General features: G+C 39.0%; 2 protein-coding genes across 4 annotated transcripts; one reads left to right on the forward strand and one right to left on the reverse strand.

The window, feature by feature from the left end:
• Positions 1-1,089: 1,089 nt before the first annotated feature.
• Positions 1,090-2,282, reverse strand: LOC111798588 (transcription factor bHLH149). Its single transcript, XM_023681832.2, has 2 exons — positions 2,106-2,282; positions 1,090-1,905 (listed from the first exon to the last, which is right to left on the reverse strand). Exon 2 carries the CDS (start codon positions 1,857-1,859, stop codon positions 1,275-1,277), a length of 585 nt encoding a protein of 194 aa, XP_023537600.2. The 5' UTR covers positions 1,860-1,905; positions 2,106-2,282; the 3' UTR covers positions 1,090-1,274.
• Positions 2,283-10,294: 8,012 nt separating this feature from the next.
• IREG3 (iron-regulated protein 3) lies at positions 10,295-19,699 on the forward strand. Of its 3 annotated transcripts, XM_087125455.1 has the most exons (14): positions 10,301-10,893; positions 12,476-12,710; positions 12,825-12,888; positions 13,278-13,402; positions 13,485-13,574; positions 14,076-14,255; positions 14,335-14,409; positions 15,146-15,247; positions 15,321-15,438; positions 15,525-15,671; positions 16,664-16,770; positions 16,865-16,978; positions 17,050-17,343; positions 19,441-19,699. In XM_087125455.1, exons 1-14 carry the CDS (start codon positions 10,739-10,741, stop codon positions 19,447-19,449), a joined length of 1,815 nt encoding a protein of 604 aa, XP_086981581.1. In that variant the 5' UTR covers positions 10,301-10,738; the 3' UTR covers positions 19,450-19,699. The 3 variants fall into 3 exon arrangements, with proteins under 3 accessions (XP_023538531.2, XP_086981581.1, XP_086981582.1); XM_023682763.2 differs by lacking the exon at positions 19,441-19,699 and having other exon boundaries at positions 10,295-10,893; positions 16,852-16,978; positions 17,050-17,193; XM_087125456.1 differs by lacking the exon at positions 10,301-10,893 and having other exon boundaries at positions 12,570-12,710; positions 13,319-13,402.
• Positions 19,700-26,470: the final 6,771 nt, after the last annotated feature.

Consider the following 26,470-nt stretch of genomic DNA (forward strand, 5'->3'; position numbering starts at 1 on the left):
GATGCACGTTGAACATGGGATATGTATAAGAACGCCAATAAAAAACAAATGAGAATAAGACGAAATCATTTAAAAGAAATTTTCAAAACTGTTTTTTTGTTTTCTAATATGTTTTTTTTTTTTTTTTTTTTTTAACATGACAGGCTGTAGCTCGAAAAACGATATGACACACGACTAACATATCGACAGATAATGGTAGAACACGCACGTGTTAATTTATTCATCTCATATATTATGCTTTTGTCTCTCGAATATATGTGTCGTTATAATTTATATTTAATTTTTTTTTAATAATAATTATCATGAAAAATAATTATAATGTGAATATATTTTTTTAATTTCTATTTATGGGTGTGAATCACAATCCTATTATTCTCAATTGATTGATTATTACCATAATCTTTTGTTTTAAATTAAATATTTTGATTTGATTGACTAAGTTCCCTTTTTAAAAAATAATAAATATCGATAAATAGTATGATATTGTCCACTTTGAGAATAAACTCTCAAGGTTTTACTTTTGATTTTTCCAGAAGGTCTCATACAATGGAGATGTATTCCTTGATTATAAACCCATGATCATTCCTTAAATTAGCCGATTCGGGACTTTCATCCAACACCTCCCCTCGAACAAACTTAACCGAGGCTCGACTCCTTTTCTTTTGGAGTCTTAGTCATTTTTTACCATGTCTTTGAGGAGCCTCGACTTCTTTTTCTGTCCTTTGTGAGATTTTCATCCAACACCTGTCACCTATTTCAATTTTCATGTCGAGATCGGGCTAAGGATTTTATGAAAATTCTGTGTGGATTAAGTATGTGTATACAAACATAAAGCGAGGAAAGGACGGGACGGAGCAAAGAAAACAATCTGCATCCTCAATCATATTGAGCTTATGAGAAAAATCTCTCTCTGTTTCCTTTTTTATTTACAGTTAAATTGACCTCTACTCGTTATGGTTAATACCAAAATTTTATTAAAGTGAAAATTGAAAAAAACAAAAAAGAAATCAAAAGTTTGGATATAAAACATATAATATATGACTATCAAAATTGAGAGAAATGTAGAGACTAAAATTTGATTGAGATAAGAAAAAAAAAAAGAGGGAATAAATTTATAATTTAACATATACAATAAGATACATGAAACATCTAAACAAATAGAAATATATCCGCCGGGAAAAAATAAATTGGAGAAAAAAAAAACCACGGCGGCGATTCCGATTTCCGAGTCTGTGAAACGGTTATCGACCTCAAGAATCGTTCGAGATTCCGAGTTAGTTACTTTGAGCTCCGGCGAGGAGTTCGACCAACGCTGCCATGGCTCTTACCTGCATCTCTAAAGCAGAGATGTAATCGGTTGTTTCTTCCAGAAGGTTCGGGAATGAGAGTTTACGGCAACCTGGAACTAACCGGCCGAGAATTTTCACCTTCCTCTGCACTGCCGGCAACTTCTTATTTTTCTCGCTCTTCGTCTCCGCCATACGCGACGGTTTACGGCCGATCAATTTCTTCGTCCTCCGACGCCTCGCGAGCCTCTGGCGGAATCGGCTCGCTAGAATGGCGCGACTCCAACGAGTCCTCCCCTTGGCTGCGGCGGCAAGAACGCAATCCGCGGTTTCGCGAACTAATCGTCCGTTGATTGGAGATCCTGCTTGCGCCGAGGACCGCCGCCGACTGACTTGCCGGATCGCTTCCACGAGCTTTGAAGAGTAGATCTGTTGCTCGACCTCTGTCCTCCACTTCCGTTCTCTGCCTTCCGCACAAACATCGGAAGCAATTTTTCGGCGCTTATTCGGCTGCTGCAACAACCTTCTCGAGTTCTTCGATTCCTCAGCGTCTGAAATCGGAGCGTCGTCCATAGACAAACTAATCGAAAACCAAATCTCTTATCTATTCAGTTACAATCTGCTAAAGAAACAAAATACAAAAACCATCACAATTTGAACAAAACCTACTAGTCTACCAGCGATAGAATCAATCTCAGAATCCAGGAGTACAATCGCATCATGAAGAAACAAAAAAACACAATAACAACAGGAAAAACAACATTCCACTAGAATCAAAGCAGAGTATACATCAATTGAGATAAAAGATATGAACAATACCTTGAGGATGTAGAATGTGTGAAGGATTTGGAGGTTGAAATGTGAGAGAAATTGATGTGACTTTAGAGAGAGAAACAGAGAAGCAGAAGAGAGAGAGGGGAGGATTCAAAACAATCACGGGAGATCACGCGCGGTGAGTTCTTCGAACACGTTCAATTGCTTCTCTCCTTTCTTTCCCCCTTCTTTCCATTTATATACATCTTCAGTTCCCACTTTAATAATTTTTTTCCCTTTTTTTTTACTTTCTGTTAAACATTTAAATTTTATTTTCCCCAACATTCCCTTGTGTCTACTGCAACATGGTTACGTTACTTAGTGAGAGAGGTACTGCTTTGATACCATTTGTAACGACCCATGCACAGAATTTGAATAAGAATTCAGAATGTAGATTCGAGACCTGATGGCTTCGGTATTGTTACTTACTGGGAGAGGTACCGCTTTGATACTATTTGTAACGACTTATGCCCATAATTTGAATCGGAATTCAGAATCTAGATTCGGCACCTGATGGCTTCGGTATTGTTACTTACGGGGAGAGGTACCGCTCTGATACCATTTGTAACGATCCATGCCCAAAATTTGACTCAGAATTCAGAATCTAGATTCGGCATTTGATGGCTTCGGTATTGTTACTTATTGGGAGAGGTACCGCTTTGATATCATTTGTAACGACCCATGCCCAAAATTTGAATCAAAATTCAGAATCTAGATTCGGCACTTGATGGCTTCGGTATTGTTACTTACTGGGAGAGGTACCGCTTTGATACCATTTGTAACGACCCATGCTCAGAATTTGAATCAGAATTCATAATCTAGATTCGGTACCTGATGGCTCAGGTATTCCCCTGCGACATGGTTACGTTACTTACTCATTGCTTCTAAGAGTAAAGACTCGGGTTAAGTTACTTACTCATCATTTCTAAGAACGAAGATTATTCCAACAAACTAACACGAGTCCTTCTAGCATGTTTTGTCCTTACTCACATGTATCATATAAAAATCTCTAGGAGGTCACTCTCCCCCTACCCGATAGTTATATGCAGTAAGCCATTGTTGTTGCCTTTTGCTTACATTCCCATATAACACCAATTTCAATTTCTCAAATCTTGCTTTCAAAACTCTCTTTCGAAATCTCTCTACCTCAATTTTCTAAAACTTTCTTCTCGAACCGGGGTCAGAGGCTCGAACATACATCGCTTGGCCGTAAGCGACACAAGAACAAATAAACATAACTCACTTGTTGTTGGGAAGTGAGTGCCGCACAATCACAAGCCTACTGCCATCAAAGTACGATTGTGACTTCTGGAAGGGATGCATTTATTAGATAAAAGGTCGACGCAGGCTCTGCTCGTTGCTCTAATGATTCATGATAACTCGACGGATCGCACGGTCATCGTGCCGGCTACACATCATTCAAATTTCTGCCCTATCAACTTTCGATGGTAGGATAGTGGTCTACTATGGTGGTGACCGGTGACGAAGAATTAGGGTTCAATTTTAGAGAAACAACTACCTACCGAAATTGAGCCACAAAATAGGAAAGTACACCTTATTAGTATCCTATTTTTACTATGGATTTCATTAGACAGTCGCAGTTCATTCATGTATCTCTCGTTTACTCAGTGTAACATAATTAAAAAAGAATTAAAAAATATATATATTATTTAAAATTCAAGACAAAAATAGAAATTAAATAATTTTTTATAAAAGATTTGTTGGTCTTTTTTTATATTTATATTATTTAATTTTATGATTATAAAGTAGGGTTTGTTGAATGCTTTTATTAATCTTGGACCTAACTCAACAAGCAAACAACTTTATTAATTATATAATTTATTCATTAACATTTAAAAATAATAATATATATGTTTATTTTTAAATAAATAAATATATTTGTGTTAGTTAATATATATAAAAGAAATTAAAAAAAATTATTAAATAACCAAAAATAAAATATCAACACAATTTCTTAACTAATTAAAGGTATCTCATTTTTTCTAATTGCTAATTATATTTATTGACTTTAATTAGATTATGTTTGATCTTAGACAAATTTGATGCTCTTGTTACATCAATGTTTAAAAAATAGTCCGAAAGTCGAACCAACTAGCACGGGAAAGCTTAATATAAGATAATTAGCGATACCCGACTAAGTTAACCTATCACCGAATCCGTTCATATCTGATTCGATTATGTGGGTTCAAAACGGGAGAAGATTAATGATATATCATAAATAAAATTAAGTAGTTTGCAGAGGTGTTCATGGGTTGAATTAGGTCATATCGACTCGAGATATTTCTTAGACCCAACCCAAATATTTGGAACGGTAAATTTTTCAGCTCAAGCAACCCTTATTAAATGATGAACCCAACCCAACCATAAACTAATTGGGTTGAGTTGTGTTGGTTTGAGTTGTTCTCGTTATTTATTATTTTTAATACAAGTAAAATATTAATAGGTAAAACTGTGAGGTTGACGGAGATATGTGATGGACCAAAGCGGACAATATATGCTAACAGTGAGTTTGGGCTGTTACAAATGATATTAGAGCTAGACATCGGGTAGTATGCCAGCAAAGACGTTGGCTCCCAAGGGGGTGGATGAGTTTGGGTTGTTACAAATGATATTAGAGTCAGACATCGTGCAGTGTGCCAACAAGAACTCTGGCCCCGAAGGGGGTGGATGAGTTCGGGTTGTTATAAATGGTATTAGAGCTAGATATGGAGCGGTGTGCCAACGACCCAAGGGGTGGATGAGTTTGAACTGTTACAAATGATATCAGAGTCAAACACCGGGTGGTGTGCCAGCGAGGAAGCTGGCCCCCAAAGAGGATGGATTGTGAGATCTCACATCGATTGAAGAGAGGAACAAAACATTTCTTATAAGGGTGTGAAGATGAGTTTAGGCTGTTACAAATGATATCAGAGCCAGACACCGGACGGTGTACCATTGAGGAAGCTACCACAAATGAGGATGAATCGTGAGATCTCACATCGGTTGAAGAGAGAAACAAAACATTTTTTATAAGGGTATGAAAACCTCTCTTTAATAGACGCATTTTAGAACTGTGAGGCTGATGGTAATACGTAACAAGCCAAATTAAACACACCCGCACGCGCTCACACGCACACGCACATAATTTTAAAAGAACTCACGAACCATGTTAGTTCTGTTCAATTCAAACTAATTTTAAAAGAACTCATGGACCAATCCGACCCATAAAATTTTTATTTTCTTGACCAACTTCAACTCGAGTTAGGTTGATCGAATTTTTTGAACACCCGACACGCAGTTAGGTGGGAAGAGGACATATAATGTTGGTTGCTAAGTTAAAAAAATAATGGTTGGGAAAGAGAAACCAACTAACACAAGCACAACCTCACTTTGTCTCCATGTCGTGTCTTCAAAGCCAGGCAATTCCAATCTTTCAATATTAAAAAATTGTTCTTTCTTAATGATTAATGGATCATAATATATACTTATTTTATGCTTAAATTATCCATTTAATTTGTTTAATTACTTGACTTTAATGTTATGGGTTGGTCAAATAATCTTATAAGATCATCCATACTAGTACAAATAATTAATATTTAAATATGTGGACGATAAATTGACGTTTTTTTTATATGGTTAAGACCGAAAAAAAGTGGGTTTTGAAGCGGGTAAGAATTGATGATAAAGACGATATGCGAAAGTTTTTCCACACCCGTATAACGAATGTTTTGTTTCTCCCTCCAACCGAGGTGAGATCTTACAATCCACCCCCTTGGAGGCCCAGCGTTCTCGCTGGCACACCGCTCGATGTCTAGCTTTGATACCATTTGTAACAGCCTAAGCCCACCTCTAGCACATATTATCCGCTTTGGCTTGTTACGTATTGTCGTCAGCCTCACAGTGGGACGTCTGGGGAGAGGTTTTCACACCCTTATAAGGAATGTTTCGTTCCCCTCTCCAACCGATGTGAGGATCTTACAATCCACCCCCTTGGAAGCTCAATGTCATCGCTGGCACACGGCTCGGTGTCTAGCTTTGATACTATTTGTAACAGCCCAAGCCCACCACTAGCACATATTATCCCCTATGACTCGTTACGTAACGCCGTCAGCCTCACAATGAGATGTTTGGGGAGAGGTTTTCACACCCTTATAAGGAATGTTTTGTTCCCCTCTCCAACCAATGTGAGATCTTACAATCCACCCCCTTGGAGCCCAATGTCCTCGTTGACACACTGCTCGGTGTCTAGCTCTAATACCATTTGTAACAGCCCAAACCCACCGCTAGCACATATTATCCGCTTTGGCTCATTACGTATCGCCGTTAGGCTCACAGTTTTAAAACGCATATGCTAGAGAGAGGTTTCCACAAACTTATAAGGAATGTTTCGTTTCCCTCTCCAACGGATGGATCTTACCATCAGAGTCTCAAAATTAAAGCAACATGTAAGAATATATATATCAGAATTGGCAGAAACAGAGAATATAATTCCATCCCTAGTCTCATTTATCTAACGGAAAAAAAAAAAAAACGTTCTCCACTCGCTCTCTCATTCTCCATTTAAACAGGGAATCTTTTCCCTGCTCGGGGCAGGTCCCACGAGTTAAACGAACATCTTTAACTAAAACATATAAACCCATTCGTTTTTTTCTTGTCCCGAGCGTGTTATAATAATAGAGAATTAGGGATGTGTTGGCAAGCACTAATAGGGTGTGGATAAAATTTAGTTGGTCATATGAAAGGCAATGATTAGTGGTGATGTTAGCCAAATGAGCAAAGGGAAAGAGAAGCATGTGGTTGTTTTTGTTTATGTTTTGATGCCACTTTCAATCATGTGGGTGTATGTATGTATTCTTTCTTTCTCTTTTGGATTCTTTTCATTTTATTTTATGATTCTCTTTTAAAGATGTGGCATGCTTTCCTCCACATTAATTCATTTTTTTTTATATTGCGATATCCCGAAGGTTTAATTTCTTAACTAGGGTTAAATTTCGCTGATCGTGAAAGGGTCAATCCCGAAACCAAGAGGTACTGACTAAGAGCTGAGTCCTCACAGAACCACGGGAGATAATTGTCCATCATACGACTCACCAACTTCGCTTGCCTTTATGGGAGGTTCGCTCCAGATAGTTTTAACTTCTTAACTAGGGTTAAATTTCGCTCACTGTAAAAGGGTCTATCCCGAAACCAAGAGGTACTAACTAAGAGTTGAGCCCTCACCGAACCACAGGAGATAGTTGTCCATCATACAACTCACCAACTTTGCTTGCCTCTATGGGAGGCTCGCTCCGGACAATTTTAACTTCTTAACTAGGGTTAAATTTCGCTGACCGTGAAAGGTACCCCTGAAACCAAGAGGTACTAACTAAGAGCTGAGCCCTTTCCGAACTGCATGAGATAGTTGCCCATCATACGGCTCACCAACTTTGCTTGCCTCTATGGGAGGCTCGCTCCGGACAGTTTTAACTTCTTAATTAGGGTTAAATTTCGCTGACCGTAAAAGGGTCCATCTCGAAATCAAGAGGTACTAACTAAGAGTTGAGCCCTTTCCGAACTACAGGAGATAGTTGCCCATCATACGACTCACCAACTTCGCTTGCCTCTATGAGAGGCTCGCTCCGGACAGTTTTAACTTCTTAACTAGGGTTAAATTTCGCTGACCGTGAAAGGGTCCATCCCAAAATCAAGAGGTACTAACTAAGAGCTGAGCCCTTTCCGAACTGCATGAGATAGTTGCCCATCATACGGCTCACCAACTTTGCTTGCCTCTATGGGAGGCTCGCTCCGGACAGTTTTAACTTCTTAATTAGGGTTAAATTTCGCTGACCGTAAAAGGGTCCATCCCGAAATCAAGAGGTACTAACTAAGAGCTGAGTCCTCATCGAACCGCAGGAGATAGTTATCCATCATACGACTCACCAACTTTACTTGCTTCTATGGGAGGCTTGCTCTAGGCAGGTCCAGACACTTACAATACACGGCTCTATGAAAGAAGGGTTTGGTGGGTTAGTAACGTTTTTCCATATTTGTTTGAAGAGAAATGCGAGACAAACAAAGAACTCGTCTTTTTCGACTAGGAAATGCGAGATCAGCTCATCCGAACTCATACAGTTTTACATTGAGTTATCAACTTATTTGAGTTGAGTTGAATTAAAATAAATGAAAACATTCCGTTATCACCATACAAACGTCAAATATTCTTAATCTTTTTAAAAGTAAGGTAGCGTTTGGTTGGGTTGACACGACCAAAAAAATGTCCGTCCACAACCCGAACCAAATTTTGAGATTTCAAAAAATTCAATCTAACCCAACCCGATAAAAATATAACTATGTTTGAGTTCGATAGTCTACGTTGTCGAATCATATGAACATCTTTCTCAACCGACCCTATATTTGTTAGAAAATAACCAAATTTCATTGTCATTTAAATGTTTAATTCAAAATCGAAGCTCGATAAAAAAAAAACATCATCGACTTAGAAACCGACCCGAGTAAATAAAACGAAGTCATACTAAATCTGAACCAATATGAATAAAACTTAAGACAAATATTTTAATATATAATATAATGTTTTATATAAATTATTAAAAATCAGACAACTTTAATTTACTTTTAATTTCAACTTTAAATTTGTCACGAGAGGGGTTTTCCACGTATATAATAAATTTAAAATTACGTCAAATAGCTTATTAAAATAGAATCAATAAATATTTTTAATTATAAAAAAAAGTTAGATTTTGAATTTTCACTCATAGAAAAAATTTAAATAATTTATCATTTATTTATTATCCATTAATTTTTTTTACAAATAATATTTGTTTTTTATTTTATATAAACTAATTGATTTTAAATCTTTTAATTAAAAAGAGTATAATTATAAAAAAAGTAAATACATTTAGGATTGTATTTGATTAATTAATTGAATAAATTTAACTTATTTTATTAGTAGATAGTTAATTAATATTTTTCACAAAAATTAATTAATAGTTTAATTAAATATTTATTATGTTGACAATAAAAATGATTTAAGCAAACGAAACCATATTTATCAAATTAAATAATAAAATGTAACATCTCATATCCACTGCTAGCACATATTTTTCCTCTTTGGGCTCCTCAAGACTTTAAAACATGTTAGGGGAAGGTTTCCACACCCTTATAAATGGTGGTTTGTTCTCCTCACGAACCAATGTGGGACATCACAATCCACCTCCCTTCGAGGCCCAGCATCCTCGCTGGCACTCTTTCCTTCCTTCAATCGATATAGGACCGCCCCCAAATCCACTCCCTTTGGGGTCCAGCGTCTTTACTGGCACACCGCCTCGTGTCTACCCTCATTCGGGGAACAGCGAGAAGGCTGACACATCGTCCGGTGTCCAGCTCTGATACCATTTGTAACAATCTTAAATTAAGTAGAAAATTTTGAGTTGTTACATAAAAAGTAAGAGAAAAAAAAAAAGTAAGAGTAACTAATAATTTGTCAATTAGGGATGTTCATATGACTCGAGAGCTTATTAACCTAAACTATCATACTAAAATCATAAAAATTGGGTCGGGTTACATTTTTTTTTTCGAGTTTGGGTTGGGTTTGGAAAATTCAAAATTTAGGGCAGTTCGTGGATTGACATTTTTTTGGTTTAGTGAACCCGACCTACCCAAAAATAGGGTTTGAACTCAATTCAAATGTATCATACTTGTAAGATTATTATGAAAATTAAGAATATTTGACCTTTGTAACTAATGTTAGTGATGCATTGTGACATTCGAATGTTTGATATTTGAGCGTTTTACGAGATTTTAGTCATTAATGTAACATGTAGTGTAGAACGCTCAATAATGACTCGGCTCAACCCAACCCAACCCAATCTGAGAATAGAGGGTTGGATTAGGTTGTGGTCTCTATTTTGATTACTCGGGTCACCAACACAATCAACTCAAAATTTCGGGTTAATCCAAAAGATTTTCACAACCCAACCCGTGTAAACCCGAGTTGACAAATAATTGCTTATCCAATCCGCTACTTCATTATAAATTTTCGCCCATGAAATACCTATTTAGTAAGATTCATCTAAAATGCATAGTTCTAAAACAAGTTGAAGGTATCAGACAAAGTCCACTACAGCCTCCCCATTATAAACACCGATCAATTCCATTCATTTCGTTTGCAAACCTTTTACGCTATCCAAATTCTAAAATTTCTATTGGCCCACGAACCCCAGACTCTCTGAATCACACCTAACTTGAGGCTCAAAATTCTCCCACGCCACCCAACTTTGAACAGTCCGCTTGGACGCACATAACCAAAAGCCGACACCACAAAGATAAGCCTCTCTCTGACCTTCTTTTCAGCTCCAAAATCTATCCATTACCCACAAATTTTCTCAATCCAGGTTCTTGAACAAGAAACAGCTTGTGGGTTGTTCCAAATTCAAGCATTTTCGATTGCCCTCGACGATTTGAGACGAGGGGTTTTGATATTGATAAGGAGATCGTTCTTGGAATTCTTTTTTTGATGTTCCTAAAGAAAACCCTGTTGCTGATTTGCGTTTGAGCGGCTGCATGAGTGCGCCAAGCTCCATTTGTAGGCTCTTCGAGTTTGGGAGCTTGAACTTGGAGCTAAAGCAGCAGCAGCAGCAGCCATGGCTATTGGTTACACTCTTACACTCGGCCAATCCCACTCTTTTAGCTGTTTTAAATTTTCAAAATCATTGCATTCTTCTCGAGTTCGCTGTCGCTTTGTTTCTTGTGGACGGTTGAAGAATCTGAATCAGACTTGTATTTCTTCCAGCTCCAGGTAATGCCCATGAGAGCTTTAAAGACATGAAAACATTTAGATATTGTTGTCTGGTATAAGTTTAGGAGGAAATGAACTAGATGTAGCAGCATTTGTTGTCTGATATCTTAGCTTAGCCAATGAAGTAGCTGATAAATCTTGTTTTGTTGAGGATGGTTGGGAGGGAGTCCCCGCTAATTTAGGGAATGATCATGGACTTATAAGTGAGGAATACTATCTCCATTGATATGATGCAACCATGAGAGCTTATGCTCAAAGTGGACAATATTATACCATTGTAGTGAGTCGTGATTCCTAACATGGTACGAGAGCCATATCCTTAACTTAGCCATGTCAATAGAATCCTCAAATATCGAACAAAGAAGTTGTGAGTCTTGAAGGTGTAGTCAAAAGTGATTCAAGTGTCGAACAAAAGGTGTACTTTGTTCGAGGACTCCAGAGAAGGAGTCGAGCTTCGATTAAGGGGAGGTTGTTTGAGGGCTCCATAGGTCTCAGGGGAGACTCTTTAGTGTACTTTGTTCGAGGAGAGAATTGTTGGGAGGGAGTCCCACGTTGGCAAATTTAGGGAATGGTTGTGAATTTATAAGTGAGAAATACTATCTCCATTCGTACGAGGCATTTTGGGGAAACCAAAAGCAAAACTATGAGAGCTTATGCTCAAAGTGGACAATATAATACCATTGTAGAGAGTCGTGATTCCTAACATGGTACCAGAGTCATGCCCTTAACTTAGCCATGTCAATAGAATCCTCAAATATCGAACAGAGAAGTTGTGAGCCTCGAAGGTGTAATCAAAAGTGACTCAAGTGTCGAACAAAAGGTGTACTTTGTTCAAGGACTCCAGAGATGGAGTCGAGCTTCGATTAAGGGGAGGTTGTTTGAGGGCTCCATAGGTCTCAGGGGAGACTCTTTAGTGTACTTTGTTCGAGGATAGAATTGTTGGGAGGGAGTCCCACGTTGGCTAATTTAGGGAATGGTTGTGAATTTATAAGTGAGAAATACTATCTCCATTCGTATGAGGTATTTTGGGGAAACCAAAAGCACAACTATGAGAGCTTATGCTCAAAGTGGACAATATAATACCATTGTAAAGAGTCGTGATTCCTAACATGGTACCAGAGTCATGCCTTTAACTTAGCCATGTCAATAGAATCCTCAAATATCGAACAGAGAAGTTGTGAGCCTCGAAGGTGTAATCAAAAGTGACTCAAGTGTCGAACAAAGGGTGTACTTTGTTCAAGGACTCCAGAGAAGGAGTCAAGCTTCGATTAAGGGGAGGTTGTTTGAGGGCTCCATAGGTCTCAAGGGAGACTCTATAGTGTACTTTGTTCGAAGGGAGGATTGTTGGGAGGGAGTTCTACATTGACTAATTTAGGAAATGTTCAGGGATTTATAAGTGAGAAATACTATCTCCATTGGTATGAGGCCTTTTGGGGAAACCAAAAGCAAAACCATTATTTAGTTTTAGGATAATGAGCCCTTTTCTTAATCTTGAAATATTGTTTTCTCTTAATCTTGAAATATTGTTTTCGTTTAGGAATTGGTGATTAATTCTCTTTATACTGCAAACTTTTGGCTTCAGGCTTGAGAGAGTCATTTCAAAATGTTCGATAACGAACCCCGATGTAACATTCGACCAAGTTTCAGTTGAAGACGACGTCCAAGAAGTGTTATCTTCTGTAGAAGCTGATTGTTCACTTCCCATTGTACAATTGAATTCCGGTTTCCTCGAGGCGGATACTTTGACTCTACAAACCGAACCTCTGAGTTTATTGACCGAAAGGACTTACGTCGATAGTCTTTTGACAACTTTGCCTGTATGCTGCCTGAGGAATCCTCTTTCACTATGATTTGATGTTCTTTTGCTCTATTATGGAAGAAGATCATAGTTCAAATCAGGCATTACATCTATTCTGTTTATGTTATTGTAGGTTCTATCTGAGGAGGAGCAGAATGTTCTTGCAGCAACTCCAGCTCATCCAGCTGGGTTGTACGGTACGAACCGCCACCGCCACCCCCCCCCCCCCCCCCCCCCACGTTTTATCGATGTGATATAATAAATAATCCTAAACTAATATTTAGATTCATGTGTTCATGGCAAAGATCTTCACCAACTAGAGTTTTAAAACATGAGAATCCAAGTTCTTGATTTTGAAGCTCTGAGTTTGATATCTAAATTGTTTAACTATCAGTGATTTATGAACAAGAGTTCTATTATTAGCCATGATTTCAAGCTCTGAAATCATGTTTGATATCATATGGTGCTAGAGATACCTAAATGCTTGCAAGAGTGATGTTTCAGCTATAAATTTAGATATGAACTATATGACTTCTTTTGATCTCGGTAGTCGTTCCTGACTCGAAATGATACTTCGACCTTATAGCTCTATATGCCTCATGTATTGCGGGGAATTTGGTCGAACAGCTTTGGAATTTTGCGTGGCCTACTTCGATTGCTCTGCTTCATTCTAGTCTTCTGCCAGTAGCTGTTATGGGATTCTTTACTAAGGTAAATAGCTATTCATCCAGATAAATCATTTTGAATCATGATGCAAGTGAGATGCTCTCTAATATGTTGAAAGTGTTTGCAGCTCGCGTTAATAGTTGGAGGTCCGTTGGTCGGGAAGTTTATGGATAATTTCCCGAGAGTACCTGCACATGCTTGTCTGAATTGTGTTCAGGTATCTTTATCCATTCGAATGTCGTTAATATCAGAAGTTCAATATTAGAGCATGCATGGAACTTATGTGAGATCCCACATCGGTTGGGGAGGAGAACGAAGCATTCTTTATAAGGATGTGGAAACCTCTCCCTAGCAGACACATTTTAAAAACCTTGTGGGAAAGTCCAAGGAGGACAATATCTGAAAGTGGTCGTTACAAATGGTATCAGAGCCAGACACCGAGCGATGTGCCAGCGAAGAGGCTGAGCCCCGAAGGGGGTGGATTGTGAGATCCCACGTCGATTGGGGAAGAGAACAAAGCATTCTTTATAAGGGTGTGGAAACCTCTCCCTAGCAGACGTGTTTTAAAAACCTTGAGGGGAATGTCCAAAGAGGACAATATCTGCTAGCGGTGGGCTTGCGCCGTTACAACTCAACTAGCCAGACCCATTATAGAACTCATATTGAATATGACCTGGCTTTTTTTCTTTTTACAATCTAAGATTTCTGTTTACTTCAGGCTGCTGCTCAGTTGCTATCAGCCTCAATGGTAATATATGCCCATACCGTTCCACGTTCGGCTGCATCGTCGTCCATACTTCTCCAGCCTTGGTTTGTTACACTGATTTTTGCTGGTGCCATAGAGAGGTTATCTGGCATAGCATTGGGGGTTGCTATGGAGCGTGACTGGGTCGTGTTGGTATGTTTCGTTTTAAATTATTTGTATCCTTGTTATTCAAGAAATGTCTCTAAAACTAGCTTTCTTTTTCCATGTACAGTTAGCTGGAATTAATAGGCCTATTGCACTTGCAGAAGCTAATGCTGTTCTTAGTAGAATTGACCTTCTATGTGAGGTAAATGGGTCTTCTGATTTTTTTTTTTTCCAGCTCCATGTGATCATAATTTTGTGTTTGTTTTAACATGCTTGCATTCTAATAAAAATTACCATTTAGGTAGTCACATTATATCTATCTCCTTCTTCAGTTAAACAAGGTTTAACAACCCAAGCCCACCGCTAGTAAATATTGTCCTCTTTGGGCTTTCCTTTCCGGGTTTACCTAGTCTGCTAGGGAAAGGTTTCCACACCCTTATAAAGAATGATTCGTTCCCCTGTCCAACCGATGTGGGATCTCACAATCCACCCCCCTTCAAGTCCCAGCGTCCTCGCTAGCACTCGTTCCCTTTCTCCAATCAATATGTGACCCTCCAACCCACCCCCTTCGGGGCCCAGCGTCCATGCTGGCACACCGCCTCGTGTCCACCTCCCTTCGGGGCTCAACCTCCTCGCTGACACACTGCCTCGTGTCCACCTCCTTCTGGGCTCAGCGTCCTCGCTAGCACATCGCTTGGTGTCTAGTTGATACCATTTGTAACAGCCCAAACCCTCTGCCAGCAAATATTGTCCTCTTTGGACTTTCCCTTCCGGGCTTCCCCTCAAGGTTTGTAAGACGCGTTTTAAAAACCTTGAGGGATAGCTCAAAAGGGAAAGCCCAAAGAGGACAATATCTACTAGTGGTGGGCTTGGGCCGTTACATCAAGTATCTATACGAAAAGTTGCAAACAATTGACTAAGACATTTTTAATGTGCAGATAGTTGGAGCATCTTTATTTGGCATTTTCCTCTCCAAGTACGACCCAGTGACTTGCTTGAAGTTCGCTGCAGGTTTAATGTTATGGTCCTTGCCAGTTGTGGTAATTACTTATTTCCGTGCTAATGAGATCTTTCTCGAGAGGTAAATTTGTTAATCGATACACGTTTTGTCAGGTTGTACTTACATGGTTAACGAACCAACTCTCCACCGGTGTTCTCGATCGTGCAAAATGCTCACAAACCTGTTGTAGCAATCCCTCTAAAGTAAACTCGCCTGATGCTGAGAGTATAAGTAAACTTTCATGAACCATTATGCTATTCAATCAATAGGCCGTTCTGATACATTCTTTTTTCTAACATTATCTCTTGTGCTTCCAGTGGATGTGGGTGTAGAAGTTATTAAAAATGGATGGAGGGAATACTTGCAGCAACCAGCTCTTCCTGCAAGCCTTGCCTATGTTCTCCTCTACTTCAATGCAGTCCTCGCACCGGGAAGTTTGATGACGGCGTTCTTAACTCAGCAAGGTATATTCATTGCTGCAAGCTCGATACGATCATCATAGTTTTAAGTTCGTTCTGCCAAGCAGATGTAGCTTCAACGCACACCCACCTTTTGTTGGACCACTCGACCAATAGGGAAAGGGGCGCTTTGTTTTCGTTTTCTTAACGCCTCATTTCCCTTTTCCCGGGCGCTTCGTGGTTTCCTGAAAAATGTTGTAACGACCCAGATCCACTGCTAGCAGATATTGTCCTCTTTGGGCTTTCCTTTTCGGGCTTCCCCTCAAGGCTTTAAAACGCGTCTGCTAGGGGAAGGTTTCCACACCCTTATAAATGATGGTTTGTTCTCCTCCCCAACCAATGTGGGACATCACAATCCACCCCCCTTCGGGGCCCAGCGTCCTCGCTAGCACTCTTTCCTTCCTCCAATCGATGTGGGACCACCCCCAAATCCACCCCCCTTTGGGGCCTAGGGCCCTTACTGGCACACCGCCTCGTGTCTACCCCCTTTCGGGGAATAGCGAGAAGGTAGGCACATCGTCCGGTGTCTGGCTCTGATACCATTTGTAACGACCCAGATCCACCGCTAGCAGATATTGTCCTCTTTGGGCTTTCCCTTTCGGGCTTCACCTCAAGGCTTTAAAACGCGTCTGCTAGGGGAAGGTTTCCACACCCTTATAAATGGTGGTTTGTTCTCCTCCCCAACCAATGTGGGACATCCAAATGTTAACTTCTATAATCCATAGAATAAAACAGCATCTTGAGTGAAGCAAAGAGCGGTTCTCTCTATTGCTTTTTAGCGGATGTAGGCGACAAAAAAGGGAGCTTGGTTGAAATGGAATAATCTTCCGGTCTAATGAGCGTTTAGTTTTGTTATCCGTATAAAACCTTAGCTAGATCGCATAACGAATTGCTACACATCATATAATTTCATCCCTTCGTCCCTTGGCGAATCATAACTTCACACGACCTGCTTTCTGATTAGTTGTTCTTTTGCTTTTGATTGGTATGACTTACAGGGCTTAGTCCATCAATTATTGGGGGTTTTAGTGGACTATGTGCTTTCATGGGTGTTACTGCAACCTTTGTATCAGCAAATTTGGTCAGGCAATTCGGAATTTTGAAGGTTATACACGTTTTCTTCTATTTTCGTTCTCGTAATTCCGTGCAGTTCTATATTTTCGACATAGTCTCATGCACTTCATAGCTTCATTTGTCAGGCTGGAGCAATTGGATTAATATTTCAAGCTGCCCTTCTAACAGTTGCTGTTGCTGTGTACTGTAGTGGTTCTCTTTCCCGGCAGAGCCCTCTTCTTTTCTTCTTATCTATGATCGTAAGAATCAGTTCCTGCAGCTATTAGCTCAAAATGTGATGCATCAGATACTCATTTCATCTTTTATGCAGGTTCTATCTAGGTTGGGACACATGTCATATAATGTCGTGGGGCAACAGATTCTTCAAACTGGGATTCCGACATCGAAAACGAATCTCATTGCATCAACAGAGGTTTCGGTCGCTAGTTTAGCGGAGTCGATAATGTTGGGAGTTGCAATAATCGCCAACGATACTTCGCATTTTGGATTTCTAGCAATGTTGTCACTTCTATCTGTTGTTGGAGCAGCTGTGATGTTCTGCCAGTGGTTGTTGAATCCTACTGATGAACAAAGAAAACTTTTCTCTTTCGGCTCTCCGTTCGAGGTAAGTACGAAACACTCGGCTAAAACTCATTGAAACTTCAACTCACTTGTTATGTAAATAGTTAGTATTAAAAACAAGGTCGGGGGCAATGTCTACTAGGGAGAGGTTTTTAAACCCTTATAAGGAATGTTTCGTTCTCCTCTCCAACCGATGTGGGATCTCACAATCCACCATCCTTGGGGGCCAGCGTCCTCACTAGCACACCACTCGATGTCTGGCTCTGATACCATTTGTTACAATCCAAGCCCACCGCTAATAGATATTGTCCACTTTGACCTGTTATGTATCGTCGTCAGCCTCATGGTTTCAAAATGTGTCTGCTAGGGAGAAGTTTCCACACCCTTATAGAATGCTTTGTTCCCCTCTCCAGCCGATGTAAGATCTCACAATCCACCCCCCTTGAGGGCACAGCGTCCTCGCTGGCACAACGCCCGATGTCTGCCTCTGATACCATTTGTAACAATTCAAACCTACCACTAACATATATTGTTCGCTTTAGCCCGTTACGTATCGCCGTCAGCCTCACGGTTTTAAAACGTGTCTATTAGGGAGAGGTTTCCACACCCTTATAAGGAATGGTTCGTTCATCTCTCCAGCCGATGTGGGATCTCACAATCCACCTCCTTTGGGGGCCTAACGTTCTCGCTGACACACCGCCTGATGTCTGGCTCTGATACCATTTGTAACAGCCTAACCCCACCACTAACAGATATTGTCCACTTTCATCCATTACATATCGCCGTCAGCCTCACGGTTCTAAAACGCGTCTACTAGGGAGAGATTTTCACACCCTTATAAGGAATGTCTCGTTCCTCTCTCCAGCCGATGTGGGATCTCACAATCCACCCCCTTTGGAGGCGCAATGTTCTCGCTGATGCACCACCTAGTGTCTGGCTCTGATACATTTGTAACAGCCCAACCCCACCACTAACAAATATTGTCCACTTTCATCCATTACATATCGCCGTCAGCCTCACGGTTCTAAAACGCGTCTACTAGGGAGAGATTTTCACACCCTTATAAGGAATGCTTCGTTCCTCTTTCCAGCCGATGTGGGATCTCACAATCCACCCCCTTTGGAGGCCCAACGTTCTCGCTGATGCACCACCTAGTGTCTGGCTCTGATACATTTGTAACAGCCCAACCCCACCACTAACAGATATTGTCCACTTTCATCCATTACATATCGCCGTCAGCCTCACGGTTCTAAAACGCGTCTACTAGGGAGAGATATTCACACCCTTATAAGGAATGTTTCGTTCCTCTCTCCAGCCGATGTGGGATCTCACAATCCACCCACTTTGGAGGCCCAACGTTCTCGTTGACGCACCACCTAGTGTCTGGCTCTGATACATTTGTAACAGCCCAACCCCACCACTAACAGATATTGTCCACTTTCATCCATTACATATCGCCGTCAGCCTCACGGTTCTAAAACGCGTCTACTAGGGAGAGATATTCACACCCTTATAAGGAATGTTTCGTTCCTCTCTCCAGCCGATGTGGGATCTCACAATCCACCCACTTTGGAGGCCCAACGTTCTCGTTGACGCACCACCTAGTGTCTGGCTCTGATACATTTGTAACAGCCCAACCCCACCACTAACATATATTGTCCGCTTTCATCCGTTACGTATCGCCGTTAGCCTCACGGTTTTAAAACGCGTCTACTAGGGAGAGGTTTTCACACCCTTATAAGGAATGTTTCGTTCCCTCCTCCAGCCGAAGTATGAAATTGACCAAAGAAAGAATTCCCTGGATTCATAGATAGTATACCACCTTGTAGGAACAAGAAGCTCATTAACAACCCCTAAAGAGGCAAGACGAGTCATCTTGGCAACCGTCTTGCATCTTGGCAACCAAATGTTATAGAGTCATCTTGGCAACCAAATGTTATAGAGTCAAACAGTTGTTCGATAAGATTAGTTCAGCAGCCCAAACACTCACGTATAGATATGCTTTTAGCGACATAATCTTTTCAATGAAATTCTCAAAAGCCCTGAGGGATATGACAAGACACTAAAAGTAACATTTGGTAGTAACATGAGATATCGATTATTGTTTAATGATACCTGACAATACATTCAATGGTGGCAGATGCCTTGATGCTAAAGCGGTGTCTTACATTAGCTGGAGCTGCTGGATTCTGATACATAGGACACAAATTAATATGTAAATTGGAAGGTGAAGTTCATACCATCCTCTGTTTATCATTCATATTATTTTGTGGGTAATGAAACAACCCATATTTCAAAAGCTAGACTAGATTCAATATCAATTCTGACATTGTACATACATTTCCTGTTCATCATGTAAAGCAATCAGTTGATTTAAGTTTGAATGCTTTTTCCTGAAATGGTGTGGAGAATCTTTTAGTGAAGCTCCATTTTAACAAAAGAAAAGTAAAGGAAACAAGAAAAAGAAAGGTCCAGAACCCACTAATGAATCATGATGCTTTTTCTTTTTGGATTGGACATAGCAAAGATTACCGAACTGTTGACTGTTCGTTGTTCTTCATCTCGTTCTTGCATAGTAAATCATCGTAATTTGGAAAAATACTGAGAAATTTGAGTTTTGGGGAATGTTTGAATCGACCGAAGATGTTCGGTTTCTCCAAAGATTATAGAACTGTTGACTGTTTATTGTTCTTCATCTTGTTCTTGCATAGTAAATCATTATGATCTGAAAAAATACTGAGAAATTTGAGTTTTGGGAATGTTTGAATCTACGGATGAATTTTGGTTTCTCCAAAGATTATAGAACTGTTGACTGTTCATTGTTCTTCATCTCGTTCTTGCATAGTAAATCATCATGATTTGGATAAATACTGAGAAATTTGAGTTTTGGGGAATGTTTGAATTGACCGAGGATGTTCGGTTTCTCCAAAGATTATAGAACTGTTGACTGTTCATTGTTCTTCATCTCGTTCTTGCATAGTAAATCATCATGATCTGGAAAAATACTCAGAAATTTGAGTCGATCGAAGATTTTCGGTTTCTCCAAAGATTACATTATTGTTGATTGTTCATTGTTCCTCATCTCATTCTTGCATAGTAATCATCCTGATCTGGAAAAATATTGAGAAATTTGAGTTTGTGGAAAAGTCTGAATCGACTGAAGATTTTCAGTTACTCCAAAGATTACAGAACTGTTGACCGTTCATTGTTCTTTATCTCATTCTTGCATAGTAAATCATCATGATCTGGAAAATTCCTGAGAAATTTGAGTCGTCGACCGAAGATCTTCGGTTTCTTTTTAGCTGACAGCAAGAACTTAGAGTAGCTTTTGTGCTGGTGTAATTCCATTTCCATGCATGTTCTATCTTCTTCATCTGATATATCTGTACAGAGATTACTGTTGCTTGATGGTAACCATCAATGGCCTAATCTGTACCTTGTTTATTAAATTTCTCTTCTCTGGTTGCTGCTGCTTTCATGATCTGAAAGTTCAGGATGTCCTGAGTGGCCACTTACACTCCAGTTTCTTAGTACTGGACAGTGCCTTCTCCTTGTACTATACTTGTCCTTACTCATTTTGGCATTTATTTGGGCAGGTAGTCTAGTCTAGTCTCGTTAGCGGATGTCTTATCTATTCTCCTCTCCGTACCAGGTCTTGCCCCGTTGTCGAGTTGTCAAATCGGGACTTATCTCTTGCTATTAGTTACTGCAACCAACACGCTCTATCTAAAGAGTCGTTTGTGATTTCATTCTCGAACAGGTGGCTAAGAGGTCTTGTTTGAGTGGGTAGAAGAAGGCAGGGTAGTCTAGTCTAGTCTCGTTAGTAGACGTCTTGTCTATTCTCCTCTCGATATTGGGCTTGCCCCGTTGTCGAGTTGTCAAATCGAGATTTATCTCTTGCTATTAGCTACTGCAACCAACACACTCTATCTAGAGAGTCGTTCGTGATTTCCTTTTCGAATAGGCGGCTAAGAGGTCTTGTTCGAGTGGGGGGTTATTTGTGGGTAGAAAGAAGGCAGGGTAGTCTAATCTAGTCTCGTTAGTAGACGTCTTATCTATTCTCCTCTCGATATCAGGTCTTGCCTCGTTGTCGAGTTGTCAAATCGAGACTTATCTCTTGCTATTAGCTACTACAACCAACACACTCTATCTAGTGATTTCCTTCTCGAACAGGTGGCTAAGAGATCTTGTTCGAGTGTGGGGGGTGTTGTCCGTGGGTAGAAGAAGGCAAGGTAGTCTAGTCTCGTTAGTAGACATCTTATCTATTCTCCTCTCGATATTGGGTCTTGCCCCATTGTCGAGTTGTCAAATTGAGACTTATCTCTTGCTATTAGCTACTACAACCAACACACTCTATCTAGAGAGTCGTTTGTGATTTCCTTCTCAAACAGGTGGCTAAGAGGTCTTGCTCAAGTGTTGAAAGAACGAAACTCCTACTCTTTGCCGGGTATATGATCAGCAAGTCCGACGAACCTGACCGCAAAGCCATCAACTCTTCTGGGTTAGCTTTTTCTTTTTCTTTTCCACTCAGTGCAGGTGATAGAAAAAGGAAGGAGGTCAGCTTATTCTCCTTTGTGCAATGGAATCTACTTTTTTTATATTTTTATTCCATTCTTTGAAACCCATTCTTTTAGAACCCAAAATCTCAATCCCAATTAGATCGTTGAGTTGTAAACACGCTCGGTTATTTCCACGGTAGATCGAAATGACAAGACAGATCAAACTATTGACCAAAATACTAAAAGCCGACCAACGTGGCAGAGAAAAACAATCTAAATGTCAAATCTATATCAAAATTGATGTCGAGTACGTATTTATATGTTTGGTTATTTTCGATCTGAAATTAAATCAATTGAGTTGATTGAACTACCGAAAGTCAGACCGACGAGGTACAAAAATACTAATCTTCATGTCAAATCCATATTAAGATCGCGTCTAAATTGATATCGAGTACGTGTTGACATGCTCGGTTATTTCCCGTCTAAAACTAAATCAATTGAGTTGATTAGAATGACGAGACAAATCAAACCATTGACCAAGCTACCCAAAGTCGACTGATTTTCATGTCAAATCTATATCAACATTGTGCCAAACTTGATGTCGGGTATGAGGTAGAAATTATGTGGTTATTCATGGATAGCGTACCGTCTCGAAAATATCTGGTTTCTGCACAGAACCCGACATTTTTCATATCATCAAGAGAGTCCCGAGTCGTATTTCTTCACGTTTGGATTGGCTTTTGAAGTCTTAAGTACAAGGGCCAAGACGTAGAACCCAAGTGCGTGCATTGGCCGTTGGGCAGCGGCTCGTAGCACTTGGCCTCGTAAGCCTACAAAGCGCACCACAGCCACAGCCATGCCCGCACGTGCATTTTTTATTTGTTTTTTTATTTTTTTTTTAAATTTTTTTATGATTCCATTTTATTTATCCCAATAATCTTTGGATTCAACCCTTTTGTATTCAAAATATATATATATATATATATATATATATATATATATATAACTAAAGGTATTCAAATGACCCGATATCTCGGTATGACCTGATAGTTTGAAGGGTTAGCTTTTTTTTTATTGGGTTAGTGATAAGCGCCTTTGAATTCATATCAGTTAGGTTGAACTTTTAGAGAATCGAAAAACTAGTACTCGATCTAAAGGTATTCAAATGACTCGATACGACTTGATAGTCTGAAGGGTTAGCTTTTTTTCTATTTGGGTTAGGTTGAACTTTTAAAGAATCGACAAACTAATGTTCGATCTAAAGGTGTTCAAATGACTCGATATGACCTGATAGTCTGAAAGGTTAGCTTTTTTTCTATTTGGGTTAGCTTGAACTTTTAAAAAATCAAAAGATTAGTGTTCGATCTAAAGGTGTTCAAATAACTCGATATGACCCGATAGTCTGAAGGGTTAGCTTTTTTTCTATTTGGATTAGGTTGAACTTTTGGAGAATCGAAAGACTAGTGTTCGATCTAAAGGTGTTCAAATGACTCGATATGACCCGGTAGTCTGAAGGGTTAGCTTTATTCTATTTGGGTTAGGTTGAACTTTTGGAGAATCGAAAAACTAGTGTTCGATCTAAAAGTGTTCAAATGACTCGATATCCCGATATGACTTGATAGTCTTAAGCGTTAGCTTTTTTTTTTCTTGGGTTAGGATGAACTTTTAGAGAATCGAAAAACTAGTGTTCGATCTAAAGGGGTTCAAATGACTCGATATGACCCGATAGCCTGAACAATTAGTTTTTTTCTATTCGGGTTAGATTGAACTTTTGGAGAACCGAAAAACTAATGTTTAATCCACAAATTGATTTTTTTTGTCGGTTCAACCTAACCCAAACCAAATTTGATATATATATTATAAGTAGCGATTTATTTCTTCGGACTTCGCTTTTATCTAGGAGTATTCAAATGGTCTGATAATCCGAACAACCAAACTTACAGATGTTTTGATATTTGAGTTTTACGATATTTTTAATTATTAATATGACACGTATTATGGACAAATAGAAGTTTTTAAAAATAATTTTAGAAATACTAAAGAACTCGACGGTTCGACCCAATTCAACCCAACCCAACTTGAACATAGAGGGCTGGGTTGGGTTGTGAACCGTGTTCGGTTCATTCATATAGTCAAGCCAACGAACGCAAAATTTTAGATTGGTTCAAAAAATTCTTTCGATTCAAAAACCCGAAATACTAAGGAAAAAAATATTGTTTACGAGCATAATTTTTTAAAATAATATAGTTATCTTAATTAAAAAGTTGTTATTATGTTATTACTTAATATCCGACCTACCTAGTGTTAGCTATTACATATTTATATTAATACATTAATATACATATTGATAGGCGTGTTATCCATAATGTTTAATTTAGACAACATTTGATGTCATACTAAAATAACGACCAAAACAAAACAACATCCAAGGTACTAAAATCAATGTTTTGAAAACTCCGAGGTCCAAAATGTTTAGAGACGAAAAATATGATATATAATAATTGACGTTTCCAACCGACTAACAAACGAGAGACTCGTAAACAAAAGTATTTTAGCTTCAGTGGGTCGGAGTGATTTTACACATTAATGTAATTGTAGTAGCAATCCCGCAATTAATTACTAAATAAGTAGAGCTAACCCTAAGTCTCTTTGATAAGACTCGACTTCAGCTGTTAAATAAGTACGGCTGACCCTAAGTCTCTTTGATAGGACCTGACACCAGCTGTTAAATAAGTACGGCTGACCCTAAGTCTCTTTGCTAGGACTTGACCCCGGTTGTTAAATAAGTATGACTAACCCTAAGTCTCTTTGATAAGACTCGACTCCAGCTGTTAAATAAGTACGGCTAACCCTAATTCTCTTTGCTAGGACTCGACTACAGCTGTTAAATAAGTATGACTAACCCTAATTCTCTTTGGTAGAACTCGACTCCAGCAGTTAAATAAGTACAACTAACCCTAAGTTTCTTTGATAGGACTCGACTCCAACTGTTAAATAAGTACGGCTAACCCTAATTCTCTTTGCTAGGATTCGACTACAGCTGTTAAATAAGTATGACTAACCCTAATTCTCTTTGGTAGGACTCGACTCCAGCGGTTAAATAAGTACAACTAACTCTAAGTTTCTTTGATAGGACTCGACTCCAACTGTTAAATAAGTACGCCTAACCCTAAGTCTCTTTGATAGGACTCGACTTCAGCTGTTAAATAAGTATGGCTAGCTCTAGGTCACTTTAGTAGGACTCGACTCCAGCGGTTAAATAAGTATACCTAACCCTAAGTTTCTTTGATAGGACTCGACTCTAGCCGTAACCCTAAGTCTCTCTGTTAGGACTCGACTCCAGCGGTTAAATAAGTAAAGCTAACCCTAAGTCTCTTTGATAGGACTCGGACTCGACTCCAGCTATTAAGTAAGTACAATTAACCCTAAGTCCCTTTTGCACGACCCGACTCCGAAGCCACACGTAAGCGACCTCATAAAGTCAAACTACCTTATCACCTTTAGAAAAAGTTTGAATCTTTGAAAGGAAAAAAAAAATGGAGGGAGTTGCTTTAGAGCTCCTTTAATCGAAAAGAAAGATCAAACAAAATAATAAATAAAAAGAAGAGAGAGAGAGATAAAATTTCAAGTTACAAGGAAAAAAAAAAAAAAAAAAAGAGGAGAGAGAAATCACGTGAAGGACGGAGGGCATAATCGTCATTTCACCTATGAAAATGCTCCCGTGTTTGTCGCGTGCATTTCTCTCTCTCTCTCTCCATCTTTCATTCACTCAAAATCACCGCATTTTGACCTTTTTTTTTCTTTTATAAATAAAAATATTTAAATTAATCCAATTAATTTTATTTTATTTTATATGAAAATGGGAATTTTTATTTAATTTCAGTAATTATTTTTTCAATCTTAATTAAATATTTGATAATAAACGAATAAATGTTGTACAAATTCATATTTTATTTTTTATTTTAAAAAATTAAATAAATTACACGAACGACCATAATTAACTCAACCCAACAAATATATGGTTGAGTTGAGTTTATTATTCAATAAAGGTTGTTTGATTACAAAAAAAAATTTATGACTCTGATTGAGATCAGTTTAAAAAAAATCTAAATTCGACTCAACCCAAAGGGTAAAACTTCATCCACTAGAATGGAACGACGATTCACGAGCTCGACAGTGTTTTGAAGCTCTTCGGTCTGAGCTTGAAAAATGTTAATTTGTCATTCCACTCCTCATACTCCTTGGAAGACATTAGCCGGTGAAAGTCCTCCCTTTCGTGTTCACTCAATTCTCTAAGGTTGAGCCTAACCAAGCGGACCTGATGATCTGCAGGAAGCTCCACGAGAAGCTGCTGCACGATTATCTTAGTCGCGGGATTGGCTCTGCCTAAGACGAGTGCACGGGAGGGCGAACGCGAAACAAAAATCGAAAACCCAACAAAAGAAGAGGGAAAAAAATGGTAAAAAGCTTTTCATTTCCCCCAAATAACCTCAAACCCTCAAGACCCAAAACACCCACTTCATCATTTTCATAGAAATTTTATGAAAAGTGAAAGAAAAATTAAAGTAACGTGATCTCTCTGTTTGCATATTTGTCCCTTTATCTTTCTACAGTTGATATTACATCACTTGCTTGTTCTTAACACCTTATCTTTGAATTCTAATGCTTATT

The sequence above is a fragment of the Cucurbita pepo genome, chromosome 7 (assembly GCF_057944985.1).
Source record: "Cucurbita pepo subsp. pepo isolate OVF chromosome 7, ASM5794498v1, whole genome shotgun sequence".
Lineage (NCBI taxonomy): Eukaryota > Viridiplantae > Streptophyta > Magnoliopsida > Cucurbitales > Cucurbitaceae > Cucurbita > Cucurbita pepo.